This window comes from Crocodylus siamensis, chromosome 1, assembly GCF_052110815.1.
Source record: "Crocodylus siamensis isolate JL-2025a chromosome 1, ASM5211081v1, whole genome shotgun sequence".
In the NCBI taxonomy this organism is placed as follows: domain Eukaryota; kingdom Metazoa; phylum Chordata; order Crocodylia; family Crocodylidae; genus Crocodylus; species Crocodylus siamensis.
Genome location: NC_143395.1, coordinates 8,223,457 through 8,249,306, shown reverse-complemented (window position 1 = coordinate 8,249,306; position 25,850 = coordinate 8,223,457). Strand labels below are relative to the sequence as shown.

Sequence of the window (25,850 nt, the reverse complement as noted above, 5' to 3'; positions counted from 1 at the left end):
GCTATGGAGGCCCCAAGGAAGGGAAGCAGGGTGGGGAGCCTGAGTGTGCAGCAGGCAGCCTGCATCCGCCTCCGTCCTGCACAGATTTGGGGGACATATGCCTCCCCCATCCCTGCCAGGAGTGCACATAGCAGGAGGAGCCAGCCCCTGCTCTCATCCCTGTCCCCCCAGGCGAGCCACCCATGGCCCCGTCCCACTCCTCCCTGGGCCCTGTGACTGCAAATTCTGGCCCCAGGCCCCAAGCCCTGCACACTGCTCAGGGTGGGCAGCAGCCTCAGCCCTGCCCAACTCCCTCTCACTATGAGGGCCTCGAACCCCATCCTGCACACCCCAGGCTTACCTATGGGAGCTGCTTTGCAGGCTTCCTGGTGGCCACAAGTGTATGTATGCATGCACATGGTGCCTCCTCCCAGACTGCCCTCTGCCTGCTCCCCCCAGCCCCTTGCAGGCTGGAACTCTGCCAGCTTGCAAGGGGAAACACACCGTTTCTTCCATTTTTCTCTTTTAAAGGAGAAAATCCGGATTTTTCTCCTTAAGGAGAGAAAATCTGGATTTTACCAAGGCAAATGGAAAACCCAGATCTCTGCTGATGAGTAAGGTAAGTATTATTATTCCATTTTTACAGATAAGACAGCTGAATCACAGAGAGCTAATGCTAATGGTCTTTTCGGCAAATGTTTCTTATCCAGGGTTTGATCTGAAGTCCAGGAAAGTCAAAGGAAGCAGTCCTCTTCACTTTAATGTCACACAGAGTCCAACTGCACAACATTTTGCTTATATGATTAAGTCTCCTTGACTTTAAGCCAAGTGACTTCAGTGGAACTATTCATGTGGGTAAAAATGTGCAGTACTGGACTCCTAAGTGCTATACGTTTCCAACGATATTTAAGCAGCTAAATCTATGAATAGGTGCCTTGTGGAATCTACAGAAGTGCCTGTACAGGTTCAACATCTGTATCCTTTGGTAGTTAAGTGCCTAATTTACTTAAGCACTTCTTTAGATTCTGCTAGGTGTTATATGCAGTGTTATGTGCATCAGTAACTTTGTGATATTTACTGCCAGATTTTAAAAAGTCATTGGCTGCTGGGCAAAAGAGAAGTAGATCATGTTTTAGGTTGTCTAGTTCCCTCTTCAACCTCTGGACCTTCCTATCAGTAATTTCTGATATAAGCTTCTGCTAATGAGCACATTGTGCTGAATAGCTGCAATCCAGTGCTTTATTATACTTTGACTTCTTGATGATTAATGCATTTTTTACATTAGGAAATGAAAAAGATATTGGAAAACTGCAGCATTTTGACTATAAAAAGAATTACTGTCTTTTCCCATTCTAATATTCCAAAATAAAACATCTGCTAACTGGAAATCATCCAGTTGATTTAAAAATGGCCCATGTGCATTTCTAAAAATGGTCAGAAACATTTTATTTCTTCAGACGTTTACCTTGCTTCTCAAATTATAGAAGAAATGTAGTTTAGGTTTCTTTTTTCCAACTATTCGACATAGCTTGACTTCATGACACTCACAAGCTGATCTAGTCCAATATCCTGTCTTCAGCAGTGGACAATGCTGACTATTTCTGAGGAAGGTACAAGGTTTGGGATAATCTGACCATGGGGAAAAAAAGTTTTCCCATTCCTTTTAGTTGGAGCTTGGCTTCTGCTCTGAACCATAAGGGCCTGTAACCTTTCTAAAACTCTTGGCTTAACTGCACACTCTTTTTTACCCACAGAAATAGCCAGACCGTCTGAGTCCTGCCAAACTCTTGGCTTTAACAGTATACGGGTGCAATAAATTCCGGAAGCTAATTGTGCATTCTGGAGGGAGGAGGTACTTTTTGTTGGTTGAAAATATTATGCCTTTTGGTCTAATTGAAAGCCTCCTCATCCTTAGAGACCTAGGTTATTAAACTGTACTCATCTCCATAACATCTAAACATCCACTACAGTTGAAACTTTATCTTGGAAGAATGTGTCTTCTTCTAAGCATTAATCTTTGGCTTGTGAGGAAGAGAATAGCCTCACAAAGTATGAATGAATTAAGGATGTCTTTTTAGGTCCAGTTTATTCATATTAGGAAGCACCTTCAGCCGGCCTTAGGGTTATAGTGAAACAAGTATTGAGATAACAAGAAGGAGGCTCGAAATCTGGAAGCCTCCAAGAAGTATGAGAGAGAGATGTGTAGGATTTCATTAATTCTGTAGGATCCTGATCTGCCAGACTGAAATCCAGACCCAAATTTTCCAAAATGTTTAGATCAGGTCTGTTCACTTAGGTTCATCTCACCTTGGTGCACTAATGAAGATCAGAACATACTTTTGAGATGAAACCCAGTACAGTCAATTGGACTTTTACCTTGGACTTTGATAGGGCCTGATTTCCTGTTGCATTACATGATGGACCTCCATTGTCTTCCTGATGATAAACAGGTGCTGGCTATTTCCCTGCCCAATACCATGTCCCTGGACTGGAAAGACATACTTTTATGTGGCAAAAAAATGAGCTGATTTTTTTTCTCCTTTTATTTGTAAAGGAAAAATACTGATCCAAAATGTTTTCTTAAAGGCCAGTGAAGGTCAGAGGGACCCAGACAGATTGGAGGATAGGACCAAAAATATCTTGAGGTTTAATAAGGATGAGTGCAAAGTCTCACATTTAGGCTGGAACAGTCCCATGCACCAGTACAGGCTGGGGACCAACTGGCTAAGCAGTAGCTCTGTAGAAAAGGACCTGGGGGTTACAGTGAACAATCAGCTGAATATGAGCCAGTAGTGTGTCCTTGTTGCCAAGAAGGCTAACAGCATAATGGACTGCATTAGTAGGAGCATTGCCATCAGATCAAGAGAACTGATTATTTCCCTCTATTCTGCACTGGTGAGGCCACATCTGGAGTACTGTGCCCAGTTTTGGGCCCCCACTACAGAAGGGTGTGGACAAATTGGAAAGAGCCCAGCAGAGGGCAGCAAAAATGATTAGAGGGCTGGGGGACATGACTTCTGGGGAGTGGGCTTATTTAGTTTGGAGAAGAGAAGATTGTGGGGAGATTTAATAGCAGCCCCTTCAACTGCCTGAAAGGGGGGCAGGAGGTCCAAAAAGGGTGGAGCTAGACTGTTCTCAGCGGTGGCAGATGACAGGACAAGGAGCAATGGTCTCAAGTTGTAGCAAGAGAAGTCTGGGTTACATATTAGGAAAAACTTTCTCATGAGGAGGGTAGTAAAGCACTAGAATCGGTTACCAAGAGAGGTGGTGGTCTCTCCGTTCTTGGAGGTTTTTAAAACCCAACTTGACAAAGCCCTTCCCAGGATGATGTAGATGGGGCTGGTCCTACTTTGAGCAGGGGGTTGGACTAGATGTGACCTCCTGAGGTCCCTTCCGACACTAATTTTCTATTATTACAGAAGTAGACGCGATTATTTCAACTCACTTCTGATCCACAAGCTTATTTTTACAAGAAAATCCTACATAGGAAGTTGCATCAATTCAACATATTTTTTGTGCCTCTCGGGTCAAGAGATATTTTATGCAATTACATTTTTTTTAAAAAGTCCTTTTTATGTTGGTTCAGACCAGAATGAATGTAAAGTAGAGTTAATTGCCCTTAAGGGTAAGTCAAAGGGGCACTGGGGATTCACTATTTCATTTTCTATCTTTTCTGTTTCAGCCTTTATCAGAGGTTACCACTTGACACTTTCTTCAAGTGGATAAATGAGTCTTCTGAAGAACAAAATGAAATTCTTCCATTAAAGAACCAGATTCTGCCTCTGGAAGCACACATACCTCTTTCCATTGACTTCAGTAGGAGCAATCAGCATGGCTCTGATGGTAGAATTTAGCACTTAGGTATATGCAAGCTCCCTTCCCACCAATGAAGCAGAGAAATCTTGACTCTCTATTGGAGGCAAGTTCTGTTGAAGTACGTTTTTACCCAAGAGTCACTTCCTTTCATCCTCTTGTGACTGTCCATCAGAGCATCGTATTGGATAACAGAAGTGAATTATTGTGCTTTATTTTTCTGACTGAAAACCTATCCGTGCCACCCTGGAACAATTCATTTAATGTTTGTTGAATTTTTGAGACTCTTTAAGCATTTCCAATGGGAATATGTCAAGGACTTCAGTGTCAGAAAGGGAACTCCTATACAATGCAGTTTAGCACTGGCAAATCTGTTTACTCTTCAGAAACATCTTGTTCCCACACCTGCTAGAAAATGCATATTCTACCAATTTCCACATCATTATAGGGACCAGTCTCATTGTTCAATGTCTAAATCTGATGCAGACCTTCACACAGGTACATGATCATAGTAACTTTGGACCAAAACTTTCAGTTCTTACTCATTCCATAATGTAAGTTGAACGCCCAAAGAAGTGCAAAATTTAGCTACCTGCAGATGACTTCACTCCTTGCAGCAGCAGAAATAAAATGAAAGTAAAGATTCTGAGTCACATTCAGAGATTAGACTTTGTAGTCTAGAACAATGCTTCCCAAACTTTTCCTCAGCATGACTTCATTTATGACCTCATTTCCTTGCCTGGCCCCTCACTCCCAACTCACAGCCTCCCACCCCCCAGGTGCCCCTCCCTCCCTACCCACAGTCCCCTGGCTCTGCTGGTGCCCCTCACTCCCAATCTGCAGCCCCCAACTTTCCCACAGTGGTGACTCGTAGGCTGACAGCGCTGGTGCACCCCCTGACAGGCCATGCTCCCCACTTAGGTGCCAGACAGCAGGGTCAGGCGGGAGTGCCGGTGCCCCCCCTGCCAGTACTGGATGTAGCACCATGGCCACTTCCAGGAGCACCACACGCTGCGGCTGCTTCCTGTTTGGCATGATCGGCTGTGGGGGAGCCCCCCTCCTCTCCTGGTTGCTGACTTGTCATGGGGCATGTGTGGGGGCATGTGTCCCCCCTGACTAAGGTGGCACCAGTCGCCCGTGCCGTGCCACGACAAGATCGCTGATGTTGCGACCCCATTTGGGGTTGCACCCACAGTTTGGGAACCGCTTATCTAGAACGAGCCCTACATTGAAGTTCTCTGCGTTTAATTCCAATTTAGGCTCCTGCTGTACTTCTTTAGACTTTTTTACTTGTCACTTCTGAATTTGTCTGCTTAGTAGTGAATCTTTTACATAGGAAAAGACGTTTGGATAGTTTAACTTCAGCTGGTCCTTGGCTTCTTTTACTCTTCTAACAAACAGATGGATCGGTAACATGGAAGTTAAACCAGGCACCCTGTTTTTTAACATGTTTTCTTTCTTACGCCATCTTCTAACTTACTCTTTGGATTTAGTGTACACTAATTTCTGTTGGCCTCTAAGTGAGTGGTAATAAATAATTGAAGGGAGACTTCAGTATAAGGGAATCCAAGTTGTCTTCAGAAGAATCCATCGCTACCAATTTTTATCCCTCTAGCTATATTTCTCTCACACATCCAAACTGTGCCCTTTACCTTGCTTTCTTCTTCCGTGTTCAGTTTTTCCATTTGTAATGCTTATCTGTTTAAAATAATTATAGTTAAGAACAAGCTTAAAACCTTTAGTAAAACAATAGAAAATGTTGTCTGGTTAATTGTATCATTTATAGTATTCCTCTGAAAATATCAAAGTGCAGAAATAGATGCTGCATTGTGGTATGTGTTTCTTTCCATCTTTCATGTGTGACTGATGCTCAAAGTCTTATTTGGCCCCTAACTAGGAAAAACTTCTTGAGTTCAACGTGGCACCCATTCGGCAAAGCACTTGCACATGTGCTTCACTGTAAGCATGCAAGTAGCTTTACTGCTTTCAAGCATTTTCCACATGCTTAAGTAGTTAGTTGATTCACAATGTGAACGTTACATGTAAGTATGGAGGAAATAGGAGAGCTAGATCCAGTCTCGCGGTAGTGTTACATTGGAACGGTCCGGTTGACTTCCATGGATTACGTGTGATCTACACTAATTAATAGGAAAGGAAAAATAGGTAAAAGCCCTGTAGAAATGGCCTCTAGAAGAAGCTTCGTGTACCTGAGAAGAACCAGTAGTGTAAAACCTATTACAAATAGGCACAACGGAAACCAGTATCTCTCTGTTCTTTCTTGCTTTTCCATCATTCCTATTGGAGAATGATTGCCCAGTCCTCTCTTACCCCTTCTTAATATGTTTTTGGTGAAGAAAACCTTTTATATACATGGTTAAGTTCCCCTGTTTCCAACTGTATGTAGAGCATATATAATTTTGATTTCCTCTTTAGGTATGCTGATATAATAAACCCCACTCATGTACTCACCTTCTCTGGATATCTGCACATTACTCTTATTGTTGTTTGTAGTAAAGTATATATGTTGCAGTAGGTGCTGCACAAATGCATAACAAAAGCACAGTTGGCCTAAGGAGCTTGTAGTCCAAATAGCAGATGAGACATGATAGGTGTTTCCAGACAGCTTGGTGAGCCCAAGGAAATGGGGAAGCAATACTGGCCTCATGGTAGGTACAGTAGTGGTAAGTCTGCCTGACCCTTAGCAAGTTTGAATAGGCAGCACAAGGAGGAGAGAGGAGGGATCTGGAGGAGGACAATGAGATAACTTGTATTTATTTTTTGTGGAGCACTCCACTGTGATTTAACCATTAGCACTGGAGCAGAGGGAGCGACAGTCTGAGGCTGAGACGTAACCTGCTTCGCTCGCAACAATTCTACATGCTCGCTTCTCGTTAGGCCCGATTTGCTACTACAGCGTAGGTGCCAATACAAAGAAAGTCTCTATTACCGTGGCATTTCCTTATACTTTTCCGAGCAACACATGTAAGGGGTGGTGAACGTTTGTAAAGCACTGAGAGAGTTGATTTCTTCTCTGGTCTGACTTCGATGTTTTCCCATCTGATGGCTTTCCATTTCTAAATCTAGGTGGGTAGGCCATATATTTTCAATTGTGCTGGTGCAGTTATTTGCAGTTGTTAATTTGAGCTTCTCTTATGACTGTGATGGGAAAAGCAATTGAAATGATATAAATGTTGGTCACGTTGGGCAGAGCAGTAAATCAGGAATGGGCAAGTTGAACTTTTTATTTTTTATAAACTGTCTCAAGGTTTTTTCAGGATTGTCAAAAGCCCAAAATGAAGAGTTTGTATTTTGTGGTATTGTCTCGCGTAGTGAGGTTATAAAACAGTGGTGCAATCATAAAATGACAGCCTTTTGCTCACAGTTCTTGATTATTGTGTTGTGTTTCTTTCTAGTATCTAGCACTACGTTGAGTTGGGGCCTGATCTTGTATCACTGACAGGGAAGAGGTTCTTCTAGGTAGATCTAAACTGGATCAGGAACAGACCTTTGATTAAAAAGCTCCTTCTTGGAGACTTCCTTGTTTCAGTCAGGTAGACGGCAAGGTAGATTTGCACCTTACAGGGTGCTTCTACAAGTGCATATTAATACAAGGCAATAAATTCTGATGCATATTGCGCAGTAGTTTATTGCTCCTGTGTGCTGTTTTACAATCTAATGTGCCTGGGACTGCAGCACGTTGAACTGGGTTGGAACAGCTCCGGCTGGCAGGGAGCCTGGGGGGGTCAGCCTGCCTAGCTTGGGGCTGCTCTGACCCAGCTCAACGTGCTGCAGAGGAGCTGGCTGGGGCATGAAAGTGCTTCAGTGTAGGACTAGCTGGCTGGCAGCCCCTGCACTGAAGCACCCTTGTGCCCCAGTCAGCTGGGTCAACATCTACATGTGCATTGCTGCGCACAAAAAAACTCCGCAGCAGGATAATACTTGTATTTAAATTACATTTACATTTTTGCTGTAGAGTGTATTAGTTTCGTGCAGCCTAGTAGGGCTGCATGTGTAGACACCAAGATGTTTACTGCAGAGCTAATGGGGCAACTTGGCAGTAAATGTTTCATGCAAACATGCCCAAAGACTGAGCATATCACAGATGCATAAGCTTTTGTAAGCAGCAGCTTGCTTCATCAGAGATTGGAAGGAAGTTGGTCTTGAAGGAGTCATGGGAGTGCTGATTCGAGCTCCAGCTTTGGTTCATTTCCATCATGACCTTGGGCAATACAGAAGTCGGTTAGCTTCTCTGTGCCCGTTTCAACAGCTGTAATATGTAGAGGAAGATATTTATCTGCTTTTAGAGAAGAGCACTGAAGCTAATTTAAGCTTTTTAGACTTCATGTTGATGGATAGCATTATAAAAGTGCATAGTATTATTATTAGAACTCTTCCCCAAGACTCCTTGGTTTTTGTTATTAATCTAAAGATGTCTCCAGTGCTTTCTCAAAATGGGCAAGATTCGATTCTTCAGCTTTGAATTCATGCCCAAGGTTGCTTCCAGATTCCACATCAATCTGCTATTGTTTCAGTGTCACTTGGCCAACCATCAGGATAGGCCAACCATCTTTTTTGTTTTTTTAATCATGTTTGAGCCTGTTTGCTTAATTAATAAGGCCAGCTTCTTGTTCCTTCACTATTTCTTCATTAAGATAACCTATAGGAACCTTAGGATCTCTCACCTCCAACCTGGCTCTGTGAGTAGATTAATCATTGCCTGTTTTACAAAAGAGTATTTGGCTGAAATCCCTCCATTGTTGGAGCAGAATCCACAACAGGCGCTATAAAGACTACTGCGACCATGGATGAGAAAGGAAATGTGCATGGAAGAGTGATTTGAACTTCACTGCATATGTTATCTGGTCATTAATTTGAATCGACATCAGCATGGATACTCCTTCCAGAAGGGTGGCCCTCTACAATTCCTGCCTGCATCAGCAGCTTAATTTTTCAAGCTGCTTTTCAAATGTCACACTTCAACAGAGATGTGACCTATGAAAGGACTCCCCAAGTCAACATTTCAAGTTACTAAGCAATAAGTGGAGTTTCAGGGTTGTGTTAGTTCTTCCAGAGGCCTACTCTCACCTTTCCTAACATGATGGCTCTTCCTGCACGGTATGCCATGCAGTGCAGTATGCAGGACAGGAATCTGCCACAGCTTCCTTAGGGATCAGGAAGGAAAGCTTCCCAGAGCAGTTCATGTTCCCTAATGGTAGGATCAGGACCAATAACATCATGTGTACCTGGCCAGATAATTGGCCATCCCTGAAAGAAAATAAAACTACTTTATACAGCATCTAGAATTAGAAAGCTTCAAATGTGAAATCTCTCCCACTCCTCTACTGTATCACTCCATGCTCTCGTAAAAAAGAAATCCAAGTCCCAGTCAGTTGACGGGGGAGGGGGAGCGTTTCTCTTGGCTTAATCATGGGGTGTGAAATTGAATTGAGAACTCTCCGAATTATATTAACTCACCCCCTGGGCAATGCCACAGGAACAATTTATTTCATCTTGAAGGAGCCTTTGGTTTCCAGATGAGTGGAGCTAAGCAGCAGGAATGTGCGTCATTTTGTGAGGTAAACAGGGATGTGAGCTGGTTAAAATCAGAAAAGGCAACGCAGCAGAATCTTGTGCCCCTGACAGTTGTCGGCCTCTCCTGAAACGCGACTGCGAATTTCATTAAGCTCTTGGTCAGATAGCATCTCGGCCCCATTTGTTGTACGGCTGTGTTGGAAGCTGAACACAAGTGTATGCTGGAGCTCTGCCAGCGTGAAGAGGCAGCATCGCCTCGTCCTTAGCACACAGATTGTAGGGTTCCTCCCAAATCTTCCCCGAGGGAGCTAGGCCTGGTAAGTGGCTTGGGGGTCTGCTGCTTCAGCTGCAGGGTGAGGTCCCTGGTAGGGACTGGGGGTGGCTGGTCAGGGACCATCGCTTAACATGAGTGAAGTCTGGCGCTGTGTTGTCAGGGAGCTGCGGGTCTGCAGATACCAGGAGTTAGAACTGGAGTTGGGCCAGTGCTGGCGTCGGCATATGCCAGGACTCAGAACAGGAATTGGGAGCTGAAGTCAGAGTCCAGATATGCTGGCATCCGGAGCCAGGGTCAGACTTTCTGAGAGTCAGAGCCACAATTGGGAACCAAAGGCAGAGATTTGATAGGTGAAGTAAGGAAGTGCATAAGGATCAGGAGCTTTGATCTGGCCTCATTTCAGTGATTTCTTCCAGCTCAGAACTTCTGACCTGCTTTTTCATCTCAAGCTTTTACAATATGTTGAATACCAAACACCTTTTGACATCTCCCCTGCCACCACACACCTGCTTTACATGGCTTTGTTGCTCCCTAAACTATTTATGTTATCAGTAGCCAATTGCCCATCAGGAATGGGGGTGGGGGGCAGGAAAGGGAGGCAAGGACAGAGCACCACCACCCTGTACCTCCTCCCAAAAATTTGGCGGGGGGAGCTTGTCCCGCCATCCCCTCCGGCAGCACCCTGTGCCGCTGCCGCCTCCAGGGAGCGGGGGGTTGGGGGGTGAGGCCACAGCACTGGCCACTCACCCCCCCACACTGTGCCCTCCATCCCTGCCATCATGGCAGCGCACCACCGCTGCCTTCTGTCTGGAATGCTCTTGGAGCGCTCTAATCAGTTGTTTCTGTCAGCATTGTGATTGGCTGCGGAAGCAACCAATCAGAGTGCAAATAAAGCATTACAGACAGACAGACACACGATGGCTTTTATTATATTAAAATGAAAATAATCATTCTGCCTCATGTATGCACAGGCGTACATATCAGATGAGATTCTTGAAGGAGACTTTTTACTTCTGTGACCCTACACTGATATTTAAACAGCAAAACTCATAGTGTAAGATGCAGAGCCATGTGTCAAAATGCTGGCTTGTAACAACCAAAGACCAAGGATCATCTTCCCTGCGGCAAGTTTGTACACAGAGAGCATGCGAGGGTACTTAGCAGCACTTAGGTGCCAGAAAATATGAATCCATACTAACTTCTTGTATGGCTAGTACATGTTTGCTTAAGGTTGGCGCTGTGGAAAGAGAAAAGTGTGGTCAGTGGACCATGAGTATGCATGGCTAGTTATCAACGTCTTTCTTAAAGGAGAAGACTACCAGGTGAAGTAGCTGTTTAGCATTCTGCATCCACACATACAGGACAGCAGGAGGACAACATTCCATATTGTAATTCTGATTGTAAATGCCCTTATAGAAGGATTTACACATTGCTGTACTCTGCTTTCACGTTAAGAGACTGTCACTTCACAGTTTGGGTTGTCATCCTAAGCGAATACGGATTGGGACATCCTATCGAACAACGCAACCTCAGGGTCCGGGTTGCCAGCAAGGCTTCAGTCAAAAGTTTGCAGATTATCAGTAAAAAACAATGTGTTAGGCTGGCAACCCTGCTTGACTGCACCATTGGTTTTACACCATGCTGCCTCCACCCCAGGAGCTCCCTACTCACCCTCATACCCTGATACCGCTGACTGCGCTCTGCACCATGCTGCCCTCCCTTCCCCTCAGCTGGCCCTACTGTCCTGGTCTTGATGTGGACTCCCACTCAATGCCTCACCCCACCTCCCAGCTCTGCAGCTCTGTCCCAGCTGTATCACCCCTCCTCCATCTTGTCTGGGGCCATGTGGCCCTACCTACCTGTGAGGCCAGCAGTATGACAGGTGATGAGACAGCAGTAGCAGCACATGGCTTGTGGGGAGTGGTCTATGGAGGCTTCTGTGGGCCATGAAACCCGGAGCGAGAGGTGCCAGCAGAGTGCTAAGCCAGCGGCAGGCAATTATTTTGGGTGGAGGGCCGCTTGATGAGTTTTGGCAAGCTGTTGAGGGCTACATGGGTAGCCCCGCCCCTTCAGTTGCCCCACCCCCTGGTTGCCATCTTGGGACTGGACGTTCTGCCCCCTGATCACTGCCACTGGAAGTTCCTCCCCATGCAGCTGTCACTGGTGCGAGCATGACCAGGTCCTGACCCATTCCCGTATTTTGCCCACCCCTGTGCGAAGGTGTACTCCTGCTCAGATGCAAGGTGGCCCTACTCTGCTCTGTCTGTCCTTCAACATCCACTCTTGTTCAGAGGACGGAACTTCAATCAAATTTGTGGTTGCTTAGGGTTTTTTTGTTATTTTTTACGGATGGCTCCATATTTTTTACTGACTTTACACATAAAGGTTTTTAGCCTGTTCATAACAGATAGTTGGCAACCCTGCTCAGGATGCATAGAGAATACAGTCATTATACTATAAGGCACTGGAACATGAAATAAGAAAAGATTAAATAAAGGCTTATTTTTTTATTGCGCATTCATGGACTTATTGGAACTAGAAATCCCATTAAGATTAATGAAGCTGCAATAGCATGAACAGTTTTGGCAAGCCTGAACCAAAATGTACAGTGTTTGCCCCTGGGAAAGTTGTTTTATTCCCCACCCCCTGCTCAAATCCAACTTTAAAACCTATTTTATTATGTTACTCCTTCCTGTACTTCTTATTTTCAACCTAAGGCTATCAAGTATAATCTAGGTAACCATGGCTCCTAAAAATAAATGAAGAGATGCACAAAGTACAGAGAAAAAATTGGCGTAGTCTCATGAATATAATGAAATGCTGGTTTGTTGTCTTTCAGTATTTGGTGACATTGATCTGTTGTTTCCTTGGACAACTGTGGTCTGGAACAACTGCTTCCTACCATAAGATAATAAAAAAAACATGCAAGGGTGCATTGTTTAGAATGCTACTGTCTCAATACTGTTCATTGTGCAATAAAGGACACGCCGATCTATGTGCAAGAATACAAAGCAATCTTACAGGTTGATCATTGTTGAGTGCTTCAGAATTCAGGCTGGCTGTTGTGATACCTGGGTTTTGTCATTTATTACACAATTTCAAACGCACAGAAAAGTTCTCACTGGTTAAAATGTTCATATGCAGGTGGCGTGCTGAAGAGCACATTTCTCCAGTTTACGTTAGCCTTCCTACTTGATATGCATCTGACATTATGGTCTTCCCTTTGGTAGCAGTGTAAATTCTATGTGTAGAGAACAGACTCGGACCCTAGGGCACCTGTGCACAAGCCCAATGCCTTCTCCAATGAGTTCTGGAGCAGATTCAGTTAACCAAGTCTGCTGAAGCATGCGAATTAGCATGCTCCAGCAGCCTCAGCGTCGTGTATTCAGCATCCCTGCGCTTCAAAATGGTGGCGGGGCACTTTAACTAAAGCTTGTTTAACTCTGCCGCCATTTTTAAGCATGGGACACTGAATACACAAGATGCTGCAGGTGCTTTAATTAGAATAGCTCCCAGGAACTGCTCTAATCAAAGCAGTCCCTCTCCCCCCATCCTGGTGCACGTGTAAAGATGCCCCTAGAAAGCAGTTTGAGTTGGAGTGTTACCTTTTGCCCTGGAAATAGATTAAGAGGAAGATTTTTTGTCTTGGCTGTGGTGCTGCAATGAAACTACTCCCTGTTGCAGCTGCTGTGGAGCTTTTGGTACAGAGAAAAAAATCAAACATAAACCCAAGTCTTAGAGACCCACATCTAAAGATGATGGCACATATCTTACCCTTGCCCTTTCTCAAGTGAATGAGAATATGGTGCTGTTAATCCCTTACTAGCTATTCTAATACACTGGTTTAAAATACCAGAGGCAGACGGCTGGGGGTAGATTTGTACCTTTGTAGACTAACTAAATCAGAGCTGTATAATATAATCTTGCATCAGAAGGCTTTCATCAAATGCTGTGCATGGGCTGGAGGAAAGATTTCTGAATTGAAAGCAGTAATCAAAATACAAAGGGTAGGGAAGGAGGGAGGAAAAAGGAGAGGGCACTGTTGAGAGAGACTAGGTAGGCAGGAGAGAGAAAAGCAAAGTGCTTAACCCATTGAGGGACACAGGGTTTATAAAAGCTAATCCAGGTAATGGGATAAGAATCTGTAGTCTCTGTTTAGGCAGTGCTTAACACAATCAAGTCTGTGGTTTATAGATAGGGTGAGGACATCATCCAAACCTTGTGTTGCAGGCATCATTAGGCAGCTGGGAATGCAGATCAGTGCAGCTAGAATGAGTATAAGGAAGGGATAAGGACCCTGACTATGCCGGTGATGAGGGCACTCCCTTGAGAGGAGTACTGGGTTCTGGTCTTTGTTCCTACAACAGTTTTTGTATTTTCCGTTACATAGTCATTGGTTAAAAACAGAAATAATCCTGACAGCTGGGACCAGAACACAGGCCTCAACTTTCCAAAGGGGGTACCCTTTGTTTTGGGGCTTTAAATAGTTATACTCCCTCTTGTGCTCCTCTCTCATGGGTCAGAGGAGACTCATATATACCATATAACCATCCGTATATGCTCTTGTAAGTCTTTGAACCCCATTGTTTGGACATTTAATTAAAAGTTCTCATGCTTAGGAGCTGTCTCGAATGTGGAAATGCTTTTACACCAGTGCTGACCCATAAGTTTCCTTCCTTCCATCCGTCCTTCTGCTGCTTCTCAGAAACTGGGGGTTGAGTTTGTTTCTTTTTCTTAATTAAAAAGCCTAAACTTGATAAGAGAACGAGTTAAAAAAACAACAAAGCCACAAATGTTCAGTACAAAAAAGTTAGTTTTGTCAAAAACTCTTGAATTAAACGTTTTGGCCAGCTCTACAAATCCACATAGCATTCACACAAAGGGCAGCTTGTGGAGATAGAAAGTCTGCTTGGCTTTGGTGTGCATCTGGGAGCATAGGGCTACTTCCTGGGTCATTCAGTTTCATCCCTGCTACATCCTGCACCACATTATATACTGCCATTTGTTTCATAACTTGATCAAATGCCTTCATAAAGCTATTTAGGCGGGTTGCCATCACTGTCCCCATAGGGAGGTGGTGCCAGAACTCTGCTCTGAGAGTTGAGAACCTTGTTCTGATCTGTGGCCAAATTTATTCCTAGCCAGTTTATACCCTTTTGTTCTTGTGCCATCTTTGCCTTCTAGTTTAAATAGCTCTCTTTATTTCCCTGGTGTTTACCTCCGGAGGCATGTACAGACTGCAATATAGCCCATGCTTTACTTCTGGTAGACTAAAATTACCAAGCTGTCTCAGCCTCCAGCCATCTGATAGGCTCTCCATCCCACTGATCATCCTAAGCAGACCTTACCTGAACCCCTTGAGTTTAAATGATCTTTCTTGCAGATAGGGGACCAAAATTATACGCAGCGTGTTCAGTGGGCTTGTATCAGAGCCTTGTACTCTGGCATTAACCCTTGGCATGTCCTAGGATTGCATTTATCTTTACAGGCTCATCATTTTTGTGTCCCACTGTCATCATCATATAATCTACTAGTAAGCCCAGGTCCTTCTCCTCCTCTCTCATTTCCAATTGATGAGCTCCCAGATTCTGGCAGAAATTCCTGTTGTTCGTCTCAGGGACAGACTTTACAATTTGCACTGCCAAACTTCATCCCATTTCTATCAGTTCCGTCAGTTTGTGCCATTAGAATTACATCAGTGTAGCTTGACTCTGGGAGATTTCATCTTGTTTCAGCCTCAATTTCAACCTGGCTGTAATAAAAAATTATATTGAACAAGGAATATTTCAGGAGAAATCTTCATATCATAACCATACATTCAGGTCTTGACTCGGACTACTTCCTTATATGTACAGTATTAAAAATCCAAATAATTAATTGCATGCAGGAATTTTAAAAAATAGCTTCAAAGTGGACAAATGTCCCTCTGAATGTTTGTTTTGATCCAATGAAAAAATCTAGGGAAAAAGAATAAAATGTTAACTCTGGAGACCCACAGACCACTACCCCATGCTCCTTATTCATGTGGGCACCAATGACACGGCTCGGAGCAACCCCAGCCAGGTCATGAGGCGCTACAGGGAGTTGGGAGTGGGGCTTAGGGGTCTGGGAGCTCAGGTGGTGTTTTCGTCGATCCTCCCAGTCTCGGGCTATGGGCTGAGGAGGGAGAGGAGGATCCACGCGGTGAACCAAAGACTGCGGCGCTGGTGTTATCAGGAAGGCTTTGGCTTCCATGACCACAGCCCGCTCTTTGGAGAGAGAGGCAGCGAGCTGCTGGGAAGAGATGGCCTCTACCTTTCTCCCCTGGGGAGGAGGCTCTTCTCAGCCAGGCTGGCTGACCTGCTCCACCGGGCTTTAAACTAAGCCCGCTGGGGGATGGGGGGGCTACTGCCCCTGCTGGCCCGCTGAACGGCCCTTGCAAAGCCAGCGGACCAAGGCACTTAAGGGGGCACTTAAGGGAGCCCACCCCTGCCCCAGCCCTGGCACAATCTGTGGGCAAGGCAAGAGCCCCCAAGGGCACACTTGCCTGCCTGTACACTAATGCCAGGAGCCTGGGCAACAAGCAGGACGAGCTTGTCCTCCTGCTCAGTGCAAAGAAATATGATGTCATTGGGATAACGGAGACCTGGTGGGACTCCACCCATGACTGGACCACAGGTATAGAGGGCTATACCCTATACAGGAGGGATCGTGTTGACAAAAGGGGCAGAGGTGTACCTCTCTACGTGAAGGAAAGCTACATGTCCCTGCAAGCTGATGTTGGCGACCGGCATGGACAGCTAGAGACCCTCTGGGTAAAAATTCGTGGGGAATTCGGCACAGGGGACACAACGGTGGGAGTCTACTACAGACCTCCCACTCAAAGTCCCGAGCTTGACCAGGAGTTCGCCCGGGAACTGACTGAGGCTGCTTGCTCCAGGACCTTGGTTGTCATGGGTGACTTCAATTATCCGGACAACTCGTGGGAAGATCACTCAGCTAAATCTGAGCGGGCGCAAAGCTTTCTCTCGTGCGTGGATGACCTCTACCTGGCTCAAGAAGTCTATGGGCCAACGAGAGGCAAAGCGCTGCTTGACCTGGTACTGGCTACGGGGGACGACCTAATCGGCGACCTAGTGATTGATGGGAAGTTGGGTGACAGCGACCACGAGCTGATCACCTTCACCGTCCGCCGTAAAGCTGGCAAGTCAGTCAGCAACACAGAAGTCCTTGACTTCAGAAAAGCCGACTTCGACTAGCCTCTTGAGCTTGTCAGTCAGGCCCTCAGGGACCATGACCCCAGGGAGATGGGAGTTCAAGAAGAGTGGTTGCTTCTCAAGGAAGCGATCCTCAGTGCACAAGCTAAATCTATTCCAACACGGAGGAAAGGCAGCAAGAAGGCACAGCAGCCCCCTGGCTCTCCAGAGACCTAGCGGACCTCCTGTGGCTAAAAAGGAAAGCCTACAAAGGATGGAGGACGGGATTCACCTCCAAGGAGGATTACTCCGCGCTGGTCCGGTCCTGCAGGGACCAAACCAGGAAAGCCAAGGCTGCAACTGAACTCCAACTAGCTTCAGGCATCAAGGACAACACAAAGTCCTTTTTCAGATATGTGGGGAGCCGGAGGAAAAGCAAGGGCAATGTTGCACCTCTGCTAAACCAGATGGGGCAACTGACAACTGACGCCCAGGAAAAAGCCAACCTATTAAATAGGTACTTTGTGTCAGTCTTTCATCAGTCACACGGGATGCCCATGCCTGCTATGGGACAGGGAAATCTGGGTGAGGGGGATCCCCTACCCGCCGTCAATGCTGACCTCGTGAAGGAACACCTTGAGAGGCTGGATACCTTCAAGTCAGCTGGCCCTGACAACCTGCACCCCAGGGTACTCAAGGAGCTGGCGAGCGTCATAGCCCAGCCCCTGGCACGGATCTTTGAAAACTCCTGGCGCTCTGGTGTAGTGCCGGAAGACTGGAAGAAGGCCAATGTGGTGCCGATCTTCAAGAAAGGGAGGAGAGTGGATCCGGCTAACTACAGGCCCATTAGCCTGACTTCTATCCTGGGGAAGATCTTAGAAAAGTTTATTAAGGAGGCCATCCTTGAGGGACTGGCCCAGGCTAACATTCTAAGGGACAGCCAGCACGGGCTTGTTGCGGGTAGGTCTTGTTTGACCAATCTCATTTCCTTCTATGACCAGGTGACCTATCACCTGGACAAGGGAGAAGAGATTGATGTCATATATCTTGACGTCAAAAAAGCTTTTGATCTGGTATCCCATGATCACCTGTTGGCCAAACTGGCCAGTTGTGGCCTTGACTCCACCACGATCCGCTGGCTGGGAACCTGGCTCCGTGGTCGGACCCAGAGGGTTGTGATTGATGGCAGTCACTCATTGTGGTGCCCTGTGACCAGTGGGGTCCCTCAAGGCTCTGTCCTTGGACCCATACTGTTCAGTTTCTTCATTAATTATGTGGACGTTGGAGTCAGGAGTGGACTGGCCAAGTTCGCCGATGACACCAAACTTTGGGGCAAAGCATCCACGCCAGAAGATAGGCGGGTGATCCAGGCTGACCTGGACAAGCTCAGCAAATGGGCAGACGAGAACCTCATGGTGTTTAACACCAAAAAATGCCAGGTTCTCCACCTTGGGAGGAAAAACCTGCAGCACCCTCATAGGCTCGGCAGTGCTACGTTGGATAGCACTACAGAAGAAAGAGACTTGGGGGTCATCATTGACCACAAGATGAACATGAGCCTGCAGTGCGATGCTGCGGCTAGTAAAGCGACCAAAATGCTGGCGTGCATCCATAGATGCTTCTCGAGCAAATCCCGGGATGTCATTCTCCCCTTGTACTCGGCCTTGGTGAGGCCACAGCTGGAGTACTGCGTCCAGTTTTGGGCTCCACAATTCAAAAAGGATGTGGAGAAGCTTGGGAGAGTCCAGAGGAGAGCCACGCGCATGATCAGAGGTCAGGAAAACAGATCTTACGATGACAGGCTGAGAGCCATGGGACTCTTTAGCCTGGAAAAGTGCAGGCTCAGGGGTGATCTGATGGACACCTATAAGTTTATCAGGGGTGACCACCAGGATCTGGGGGAACGTCTGTTCACCAGAGCGCCCCAAGGGATGACTAGGTCGAACGGTCACAAACTCCTGCAAGACCGTTTCAGGCTGGACATAAGGAAGAATTTCTTTACTGTCCGAGCCCCCAAGGTCTGGACCAGTCTGCCAGCGGAGGTGGTTCAAGCACCTACATTGAACACCTTCAAGAGTAAATTGGATGCTTATCTTGCTGGGATCCTATGACCCCAGCTGACTTCCTGCCCTTTGGGCAGGGGGCTGGACTCGATGATCTCCCGAGGTCCCTTCCAGCCCTGATGTCTATGAAATCTATGAAAGAATAAAATGTTAACTCTGGAGGTCAAAATGTGACTTACAGATCAAATGTGAAACAGTGGTATTGAACAGAAATATGCCAAAAGTAAAGAAGTTATTATGTTTTGAGTGCTACAACTGATCCACAGAACATTGAGGTCTATAGAAAGACTTCCACTGATTTCAAATGGCTTTTGCTCTTATCTTAAAGGACTAAAATACCAGTAGAGGTGTCTATGAAAAAAGCAGGTAGATTGGTGGTAAATAAATGAGAAAAACATGGAACTGAAAGGGCACTTGCTGTTGTAGGCAGTCATGCCATGTCACTCTTGACAGGCCTATCCCATATCATATTATGCCTTTCATAAACCGGAACATCTTAAAACTAACTGGGTTTCTGCCGCTGCTACTGTGATGGAAAGGCTGTTCCAGAACCTCTTGGCTCGGATGGTTGGGAACAGGAATGCTCTTCTAATTTCCAGTTTCAATGTCTTCATATTTAGCTTAGCTTCATTTGTTCCTGTGCCAGCTTAATCTCATGCCATCAGTAAATTTCATTAGCACACACTTAGTTTCTGTGCTAATACCATTAGCTTCTGGGATTGGCTATGTCTTCACCATCATTTTCAGTGCATCTCATGATGCAGCTTCTTGAAAATATTCTTTTTTAACAAAATAAAAACCAAGTTGAGATTTATCAGCCTTGCATTATTTATCCCACACACTTATAAGGTCTTATTCATCTAAAGGAGAGGAGAATTTATATTGCTCTTTATAATGCGTACGATATAGATCAGAATAGCCCCTAGAAGAGGCCTTTATTAGCAAAATATGTACATTCAGCAGATAGTAAAAGTCAAAGACAGTAACAGTCAAGGCAAAAGGCATTTCCTGGGGATTAATGACTAGCTGGGAGGAGTTGGATGGCTCAAAATGCTGCTGAGTGCCATTAAGTGCAGCTGATGATTAATGCCCTCTGCTGAGGTCGATATTATTGTTATCAGCTGAAAATCAGAAAAACCCAGATGTATGGGTTGTTTTTTTTAATTGGGTGACCAAGTTTCAGTTGGTATGGGACACAGGATAGTTTGCAGAGCTGTACATTAATCAGACAAAGAGCTTGAGTTCAGTAGCATAACTTGAAAAGCATGACTGGGCGGTGGGCAAGAGGGGCATCAGTCCCAAGCACCAATTTAGAGAAGAAGCATCCACAGTCTGGTGAGTTCATGTCACGGCAGGCGAGAAACTCCCTTGCTCTCTGGTGCAGTCACCCTCTGTCATCCCCTCCCTGGCTCTACAAGCAGCTATGCCAGCATAAAACAGGACAGTTAGCAGAATAAGGCTCACAGTGCTTTTATGAGTTCCCAACATTTTATTCAGTTTCCAACCTAAATCAGCTTTTTTGAAGACACTCCAGTGTTTCTTCGTCGGTGCTTAATGACTCAGTACAGACATTCAGGGGGGCTAGGGGGAGGTTAAATTGGTTCAAAATGTCTGCCCAGTATCAGGTAAATCAGGATGGGGGGGCTTTGAGGGTCTAGCAAGCTGAAGGGGTTTGAGGGTCTGCCAGGGAATGGTGGGGAGGCACAAACCATGAGGAGTGGGGGACAGCATGACCCATGGGGGGTGGGTGTCACCCTGACACCCATCCCTCCTGCCTCTCCCCATATTGGGACTTACTTGCTCGGCTCCAGCAGGAGCAAATGCTGATGAAAGTGGCTGCAGCTTGTGGGATAGGGCTGAGAGGCTGGCTGGAGGAGCAAGGGACCAGCGGGGCAAAAAATAACCCAGAGTTGAGGGGGCATGAAAAGAGCAGCCCCAGGGCTGAGGACAACAGCTGGGATTTCCCAGCCCTGAGGCTATACGGGGAAAGTATACAGAAGTATCACGTCCCAGTTTGACCTAAATTGAGTAAATCTGATACTACACAGATCCAGGTATGTCTTAATCCAGGTGTTGCAATTTTTAGATCAGTTTGGGTGCAGGGAACTTCTGTTCAGTTACAGGTTTAGACTGATTGCGGGTCACTGGGGGTGGGGCTGTAAGTGTAAGGTCAGCCCTGGGACGGGCTAAATTTAGATTGAGTGGCCATTTCAAACTCGATTTATCCTCCCCAAATGTCTGTACTTTGCTAGTAAGAGTGCTGCTAGCATTCAGAAAAGTACAGGAAATTCCCTCTGCTACCCAGGAAGCCACTTGATATATGGTTTCTTCTCCCTTATTTGTATTACAGCACAAACTCAGGGCTGGAAGAGCTGGTTATGTCTCTGTCCCACAAGGTAACAACATGCTGCATAAAAAAGTCCTGTCTCTTCTTTATTTCAAACCTCTCTGCTGGTAATTTCAGTCACTGCTCCCTAGTTCTAGTATTCTGGGACTTGGTCAGTAAGAGCCACGTTCCCTATTCACTTTGTCCATATCCTTCATGACCTTAAAGACCTCAATTATATCCCCCGTCAGCCTTCTTGTTTCCAAACTGAAGAGCTGTTTAATTCTCCTCTCACGGCAGCTGCTCAATACCGCTAATCATTTTGGTTGCCCTTCTTTGTACCTTTTCTGATTGTATCTACTATGTCTTTTTTGAGATGTGGAGGCCAGACCTGCACGCAGCATTCAAGATGTGGTCTCGCCACAAAATTGTATAATGTCCCATATTTTTTGTTTTGTTTTCAGTTCCCTTCTTAATAATGCCCAGCATTTTATTAGCGCCATGGATTGTTAGCAGTATCTGTGCATTTAGGAGCGCTTTTGGATGAATTTTTGGGCTTCAACTGCCCTTCCTGATGACCCCGAGTCGACCATCATGGTGACTCCACCCCTGTTATAACATTTCATTAGGTTTTTTGGTTGCCGCTGTACATTGAGATGATGTGTTTAGAGAACTATCTACAGTGCCTCTTACTTTTCAAGGTCTCTTTTCTGAACTATTTTCACTAATCTTGTTCTTAGAAATTGCTGGATTGTTCTGTCAGGCATGTTATAAAATATTTAGCCTGAGGTAAGACCTGCAATGGAAAATTTCCATCCAAGTGGTTTATGGTATCAAAGCTTATAAGCAACTTAAAAGATGTATTTTATAATGGGAAGTGATGGGCAGCCATGCTGATAGGTGGTATTGCCAGGTGGTTTGGTAACACAGACATACTTTTATATGGCATGCTCCTAAAAGACAGCCTGTCCTGCTTCAGCTGTCCTCCAGTCCACTTCCCCGTCTGAGCAAAACAATGCAAAGAAGCCACAAGATGGGTGACAGAGCGCAGTCTAGTATGAGCCGTCACCCATAGGAAAGACGTTTTCAGAGACATGGTAGAGAAAATTTCGTGTTTCATAGTTTTATAGTCAGGTGCTAGAAGGGACCTTACAGGTCATTGGGTCCAGTCCCCTCTCCCGTCTCCTTTCCCTTAGTTCAAAAATTAAAGAAAAAAAAGTCAATCGCCCTCTCCTAGGCTTCAGCTCTTCCTTTAAGAGGCTTATTTTGAGTGATGGCAGTAGTTCTTGCCATGCTGCAGCTCCTCCTCCTCCTCCTGCTGCAAAGGGCTTTGTTCTGAGTGCTGCAGTCCCGTACTCGCATACACTGACACATCAGGACCAGGGTGCTAATACCTCCCCAGATTTACTCAAATCCAACACAACTTGGAACTTAACCCCTAATAATTAGATTATAGATTAATTATAAATGATATTAAATTAGATTGTAAATACATTTAATGAATTAGATTATACATTTGTTATAATCATTTCTAAGTCTAAAATCTACTTTTTGGAGGGTCATCTTAAATTTGTCCCTTCGTCCCTTCAGCAGGGGAGCAGAGGCTGCAGGAGACAGTGGTCACAGCTCAGGGTCAGAGTCAGAGCTGCAGCTGCTGCTGTTTCCCTCTGATACTTGTACTCTAATATGAGGGGCTTTTTCCCCATGTTGAATGGGGAGGGAAGCCTCATCTTATATCTCAGTAAATACAGTATAGCCATTGATTTTTTTTTTCCGCCCCCCCCATGTCATCTGTGGTCTTTTCTAGGTATCTCGTCGAAGGACTCAGGGATTGTTTTGGCCCATTAAAGCTAGAGAAGTTGAAAGAAAATACTTATTTCAACTGGAGAAAATATAGGTGTATCACAGCCAAAATCAGAGTATTATTATCATACTATACAGTGTTTTCCACCTGATATGTGTTGTCCTGTGTGTAAATTATGACATATGGAAATAAACTGGGACAAATATCTTAACCCCTGCTTAATCCAAAATAGTCACAATTCTTCTCCTGTGGCAGGAGGATATACTGTTCTGTGTATCAACTGATGTTATAAATTCTGTATCACTTGAAATCTTAAAATCAAAATTGGAGGTATTTCTGGAAGAGACACTATAATTCTTGCAAGCTATAGCCTGGATGTAGGAATTGCTGGTGGGGTTCTATGGCTTGAGTTACACAGGAGGTCAGACTAGATAGTCACAATAGTTCCTTCTTGCCTTAAAGTTTCCGAATCCCTACCTCTATAAAAGACAATAAGCAAGTAATGTCAGTATTGATTATGGGCTTTACTGGCTTATGGTGATCTCAAAATAGCCTTGAATGCACACACAATTTCTAGATTTTACAGATTTTGTAAAGTTCTAGGATACTTGGGATTCTCATTGATTTCAGTACGGGAACCTCAGGTTGCCTGTAGATGTGCAGGGAGGCTGCTCCGACATGCTGTAATTACAGTGCGTCAGAGCAGATTTGATTAATCAAGTCTGCTGGAGCTTGCTAATTATTGCACTTCAGTAAGCCTCTGCATCTCATGTATCAGCTCTCCCATGCTTCAAAATGGTGGCAGGGGCAATTTAACTAAAGCTCATGCAACGAGCTTTAGTTGAAGTGGCCCTGCTGCTATTTTGAAGCATGGGAACACTGATGCATGAGAGACTGCAGGCACTTGAATTAGAGCGGCTCTTGGAGTCGCTCTACTTAAAGCCACTTGTAAAAATGACCCAAGCGTCCTTTCATACTTTTGTGATAAGATTCTTATTTTACAGTGCACTAATATCACGTCTTGAAACTTTTGAGCTATCAAGATCCAGGTTGAAAGCCTGCATTGTCCTGTCTGACGCATCAAAATACTGATGTTGCACAGCCATTTGCACCTGAACAAACTGGATGGAGAAAGTGCCAGCCAGTAAAGGATCAGGTCCTGTATTAAAATCTTTTTAGAGCACTCCTCTTGCAGGATCAAAGTATACATGAGAAGCTTGAACTTGTAAGAGAATGCTGATGGTTCTGGTATTTAGTCCAGTCTGGGATTTCGGCCTTGACTAGTCCTAATGATATAAAAAAAATCTGTTCTCTCCCCAACCTGAAGAAGGTCTGTCTGTGCCTGAAAGCTGTCAGACGTCTCTCCCAACTATACAGTTGTTCTAATACAAGGTATCACAAAAAATCCTTGCGTCTCATACATTTTCTGATCCATCATGGATACAACAGCACTCCAGCCCTACCGAACCCACCCCACCCCGCTTTACCGCTTGATTGTGAAGAAAGTAAGAGAGGGAGAGAGGCGGTATAGATTGAGGGCATTCTCCTCTGAAATGCTGCTTCCACAGGATGCTGCTCACAGACTGTTCATTTATTTTATCCAATGACTTTTCAATATAACATGCATAAGCAGTGATTGGGGCAGGCTAATCAGCTCTGCCTCTCAACAGTGCTAATTAGCATACCTGCAAATGCCACGGAAATGTGGCTAGACTACTTCAGGAGATGGCACACGTGGAGCAACATAGCATATCTTAGCAGAGTGATGTAAATGAAGGTGGCCAACTTGCAGCACATGTGCCAAGTGGCACAGGAAATGTGTGTGGGGCAAACAACAGAAGGGGGAGGGAACGGGCAGCACAGTGGCAGATAGGGCAAGAAGCAAAAAGCAAAGCAGCAGGTTGGGCAAGGGGCACAGGTCAGGAGCAGACTGGGTAGGGAGTAGAGGGCAGGGGGCAGAAAACAAAACAATCAGTTGGAGATTGGAGTGGCACTTGGGGAGGGTGAGGGGCTAATTTGTGGCATGCCTGATTAAATAGGTTGGCCTCCACCAATCTAAATCATACATGTATTCTACTTTAGGCACTTAAATCCTTCTGTGGATCTAGGCCTAAGTTACTCTGAGCCTAGTTCAATGCTTGCCTGCTCTGATGCAATTCCTTTGGATTGATTTATACTCATGTAAATGAGGTCACAATTATGAGTGTAAATTGCAATTTTTTTATCTTTTTCACTTTGAGTTTTAAAAGTTCCCATGACAGTCACAGTCACATAGATTTGATATTAGGAAAAGTTACTCCATAATTTGACCAAAGTTTTTTATTTGCAGGAGAAATTTGAGGGCTTGTTCCGTGCCTACGATGACTGTGTGACTTTCCAGCTGTTTAAAAGCTTCAGGCGTGTGCGGATAAACTTCAGTAGTCCTAACTCGGCTGCTCGTGCTAGGATAGAGCTGCATGAAACACAGTTCAGAGGGAAAAAGCTAAAGCTATACTTCGCGCAGGTAAAAACCTTTTGACTTGAAATCCTTTCTCTTATTACATCATTATTGGGGTGGTTTCTTTTCACTATTGCATAGGTGCAGAAACATGGTCTAGTAAAACTGAATGAAATTAATATCAATGAGCAGAATTTGGTTCTGTGTTTTTTGCGGTCATAAAAAGGTTCCTATAAGATGCTAGAATTTTCTCAGCTCTGTACTGAACCTACAAACTCAGTGTAGAATTTAAACTAGGCAACAGGAAATGCTGAAGAGGGGTGGGTCTTAAGACACCTAGCTCTGGACTACAGGGAGGAAGCTATATTGGATTGGGATTCATGCCCCCAACTTCTCTTGAATGTAGGTTTCTAAATCATCCCTTTTAAAATAGACGCGAATGCAACA

At 45.1% G+C, this 25,850-nt stretch overlaps 1 protein-coding gene across 2 annotated transcripts in view; it reads left to right on the top strand.

The window, feature by feature from the left end:
- Positions 1–25,850, top strand: part of RCAN2 (regulator of calcineurin 2) — a 181,396-nt gene that overhangs the window by 123,372 nt on the left and 32,174 nt on the right. For both annotated transcript variants that reach the window (XM_090031092.1, XM_090031097.1), the window contains one exon: positions 25,296–25,469. In XM_090031092.1, coding sequence (XP_089887218.1) covers positions 25,296–25,469 — 174 coding nt within the window. The remainder of the gene's footprint in view (positions 1–25,295; positions 25,470–25,850) is intronic.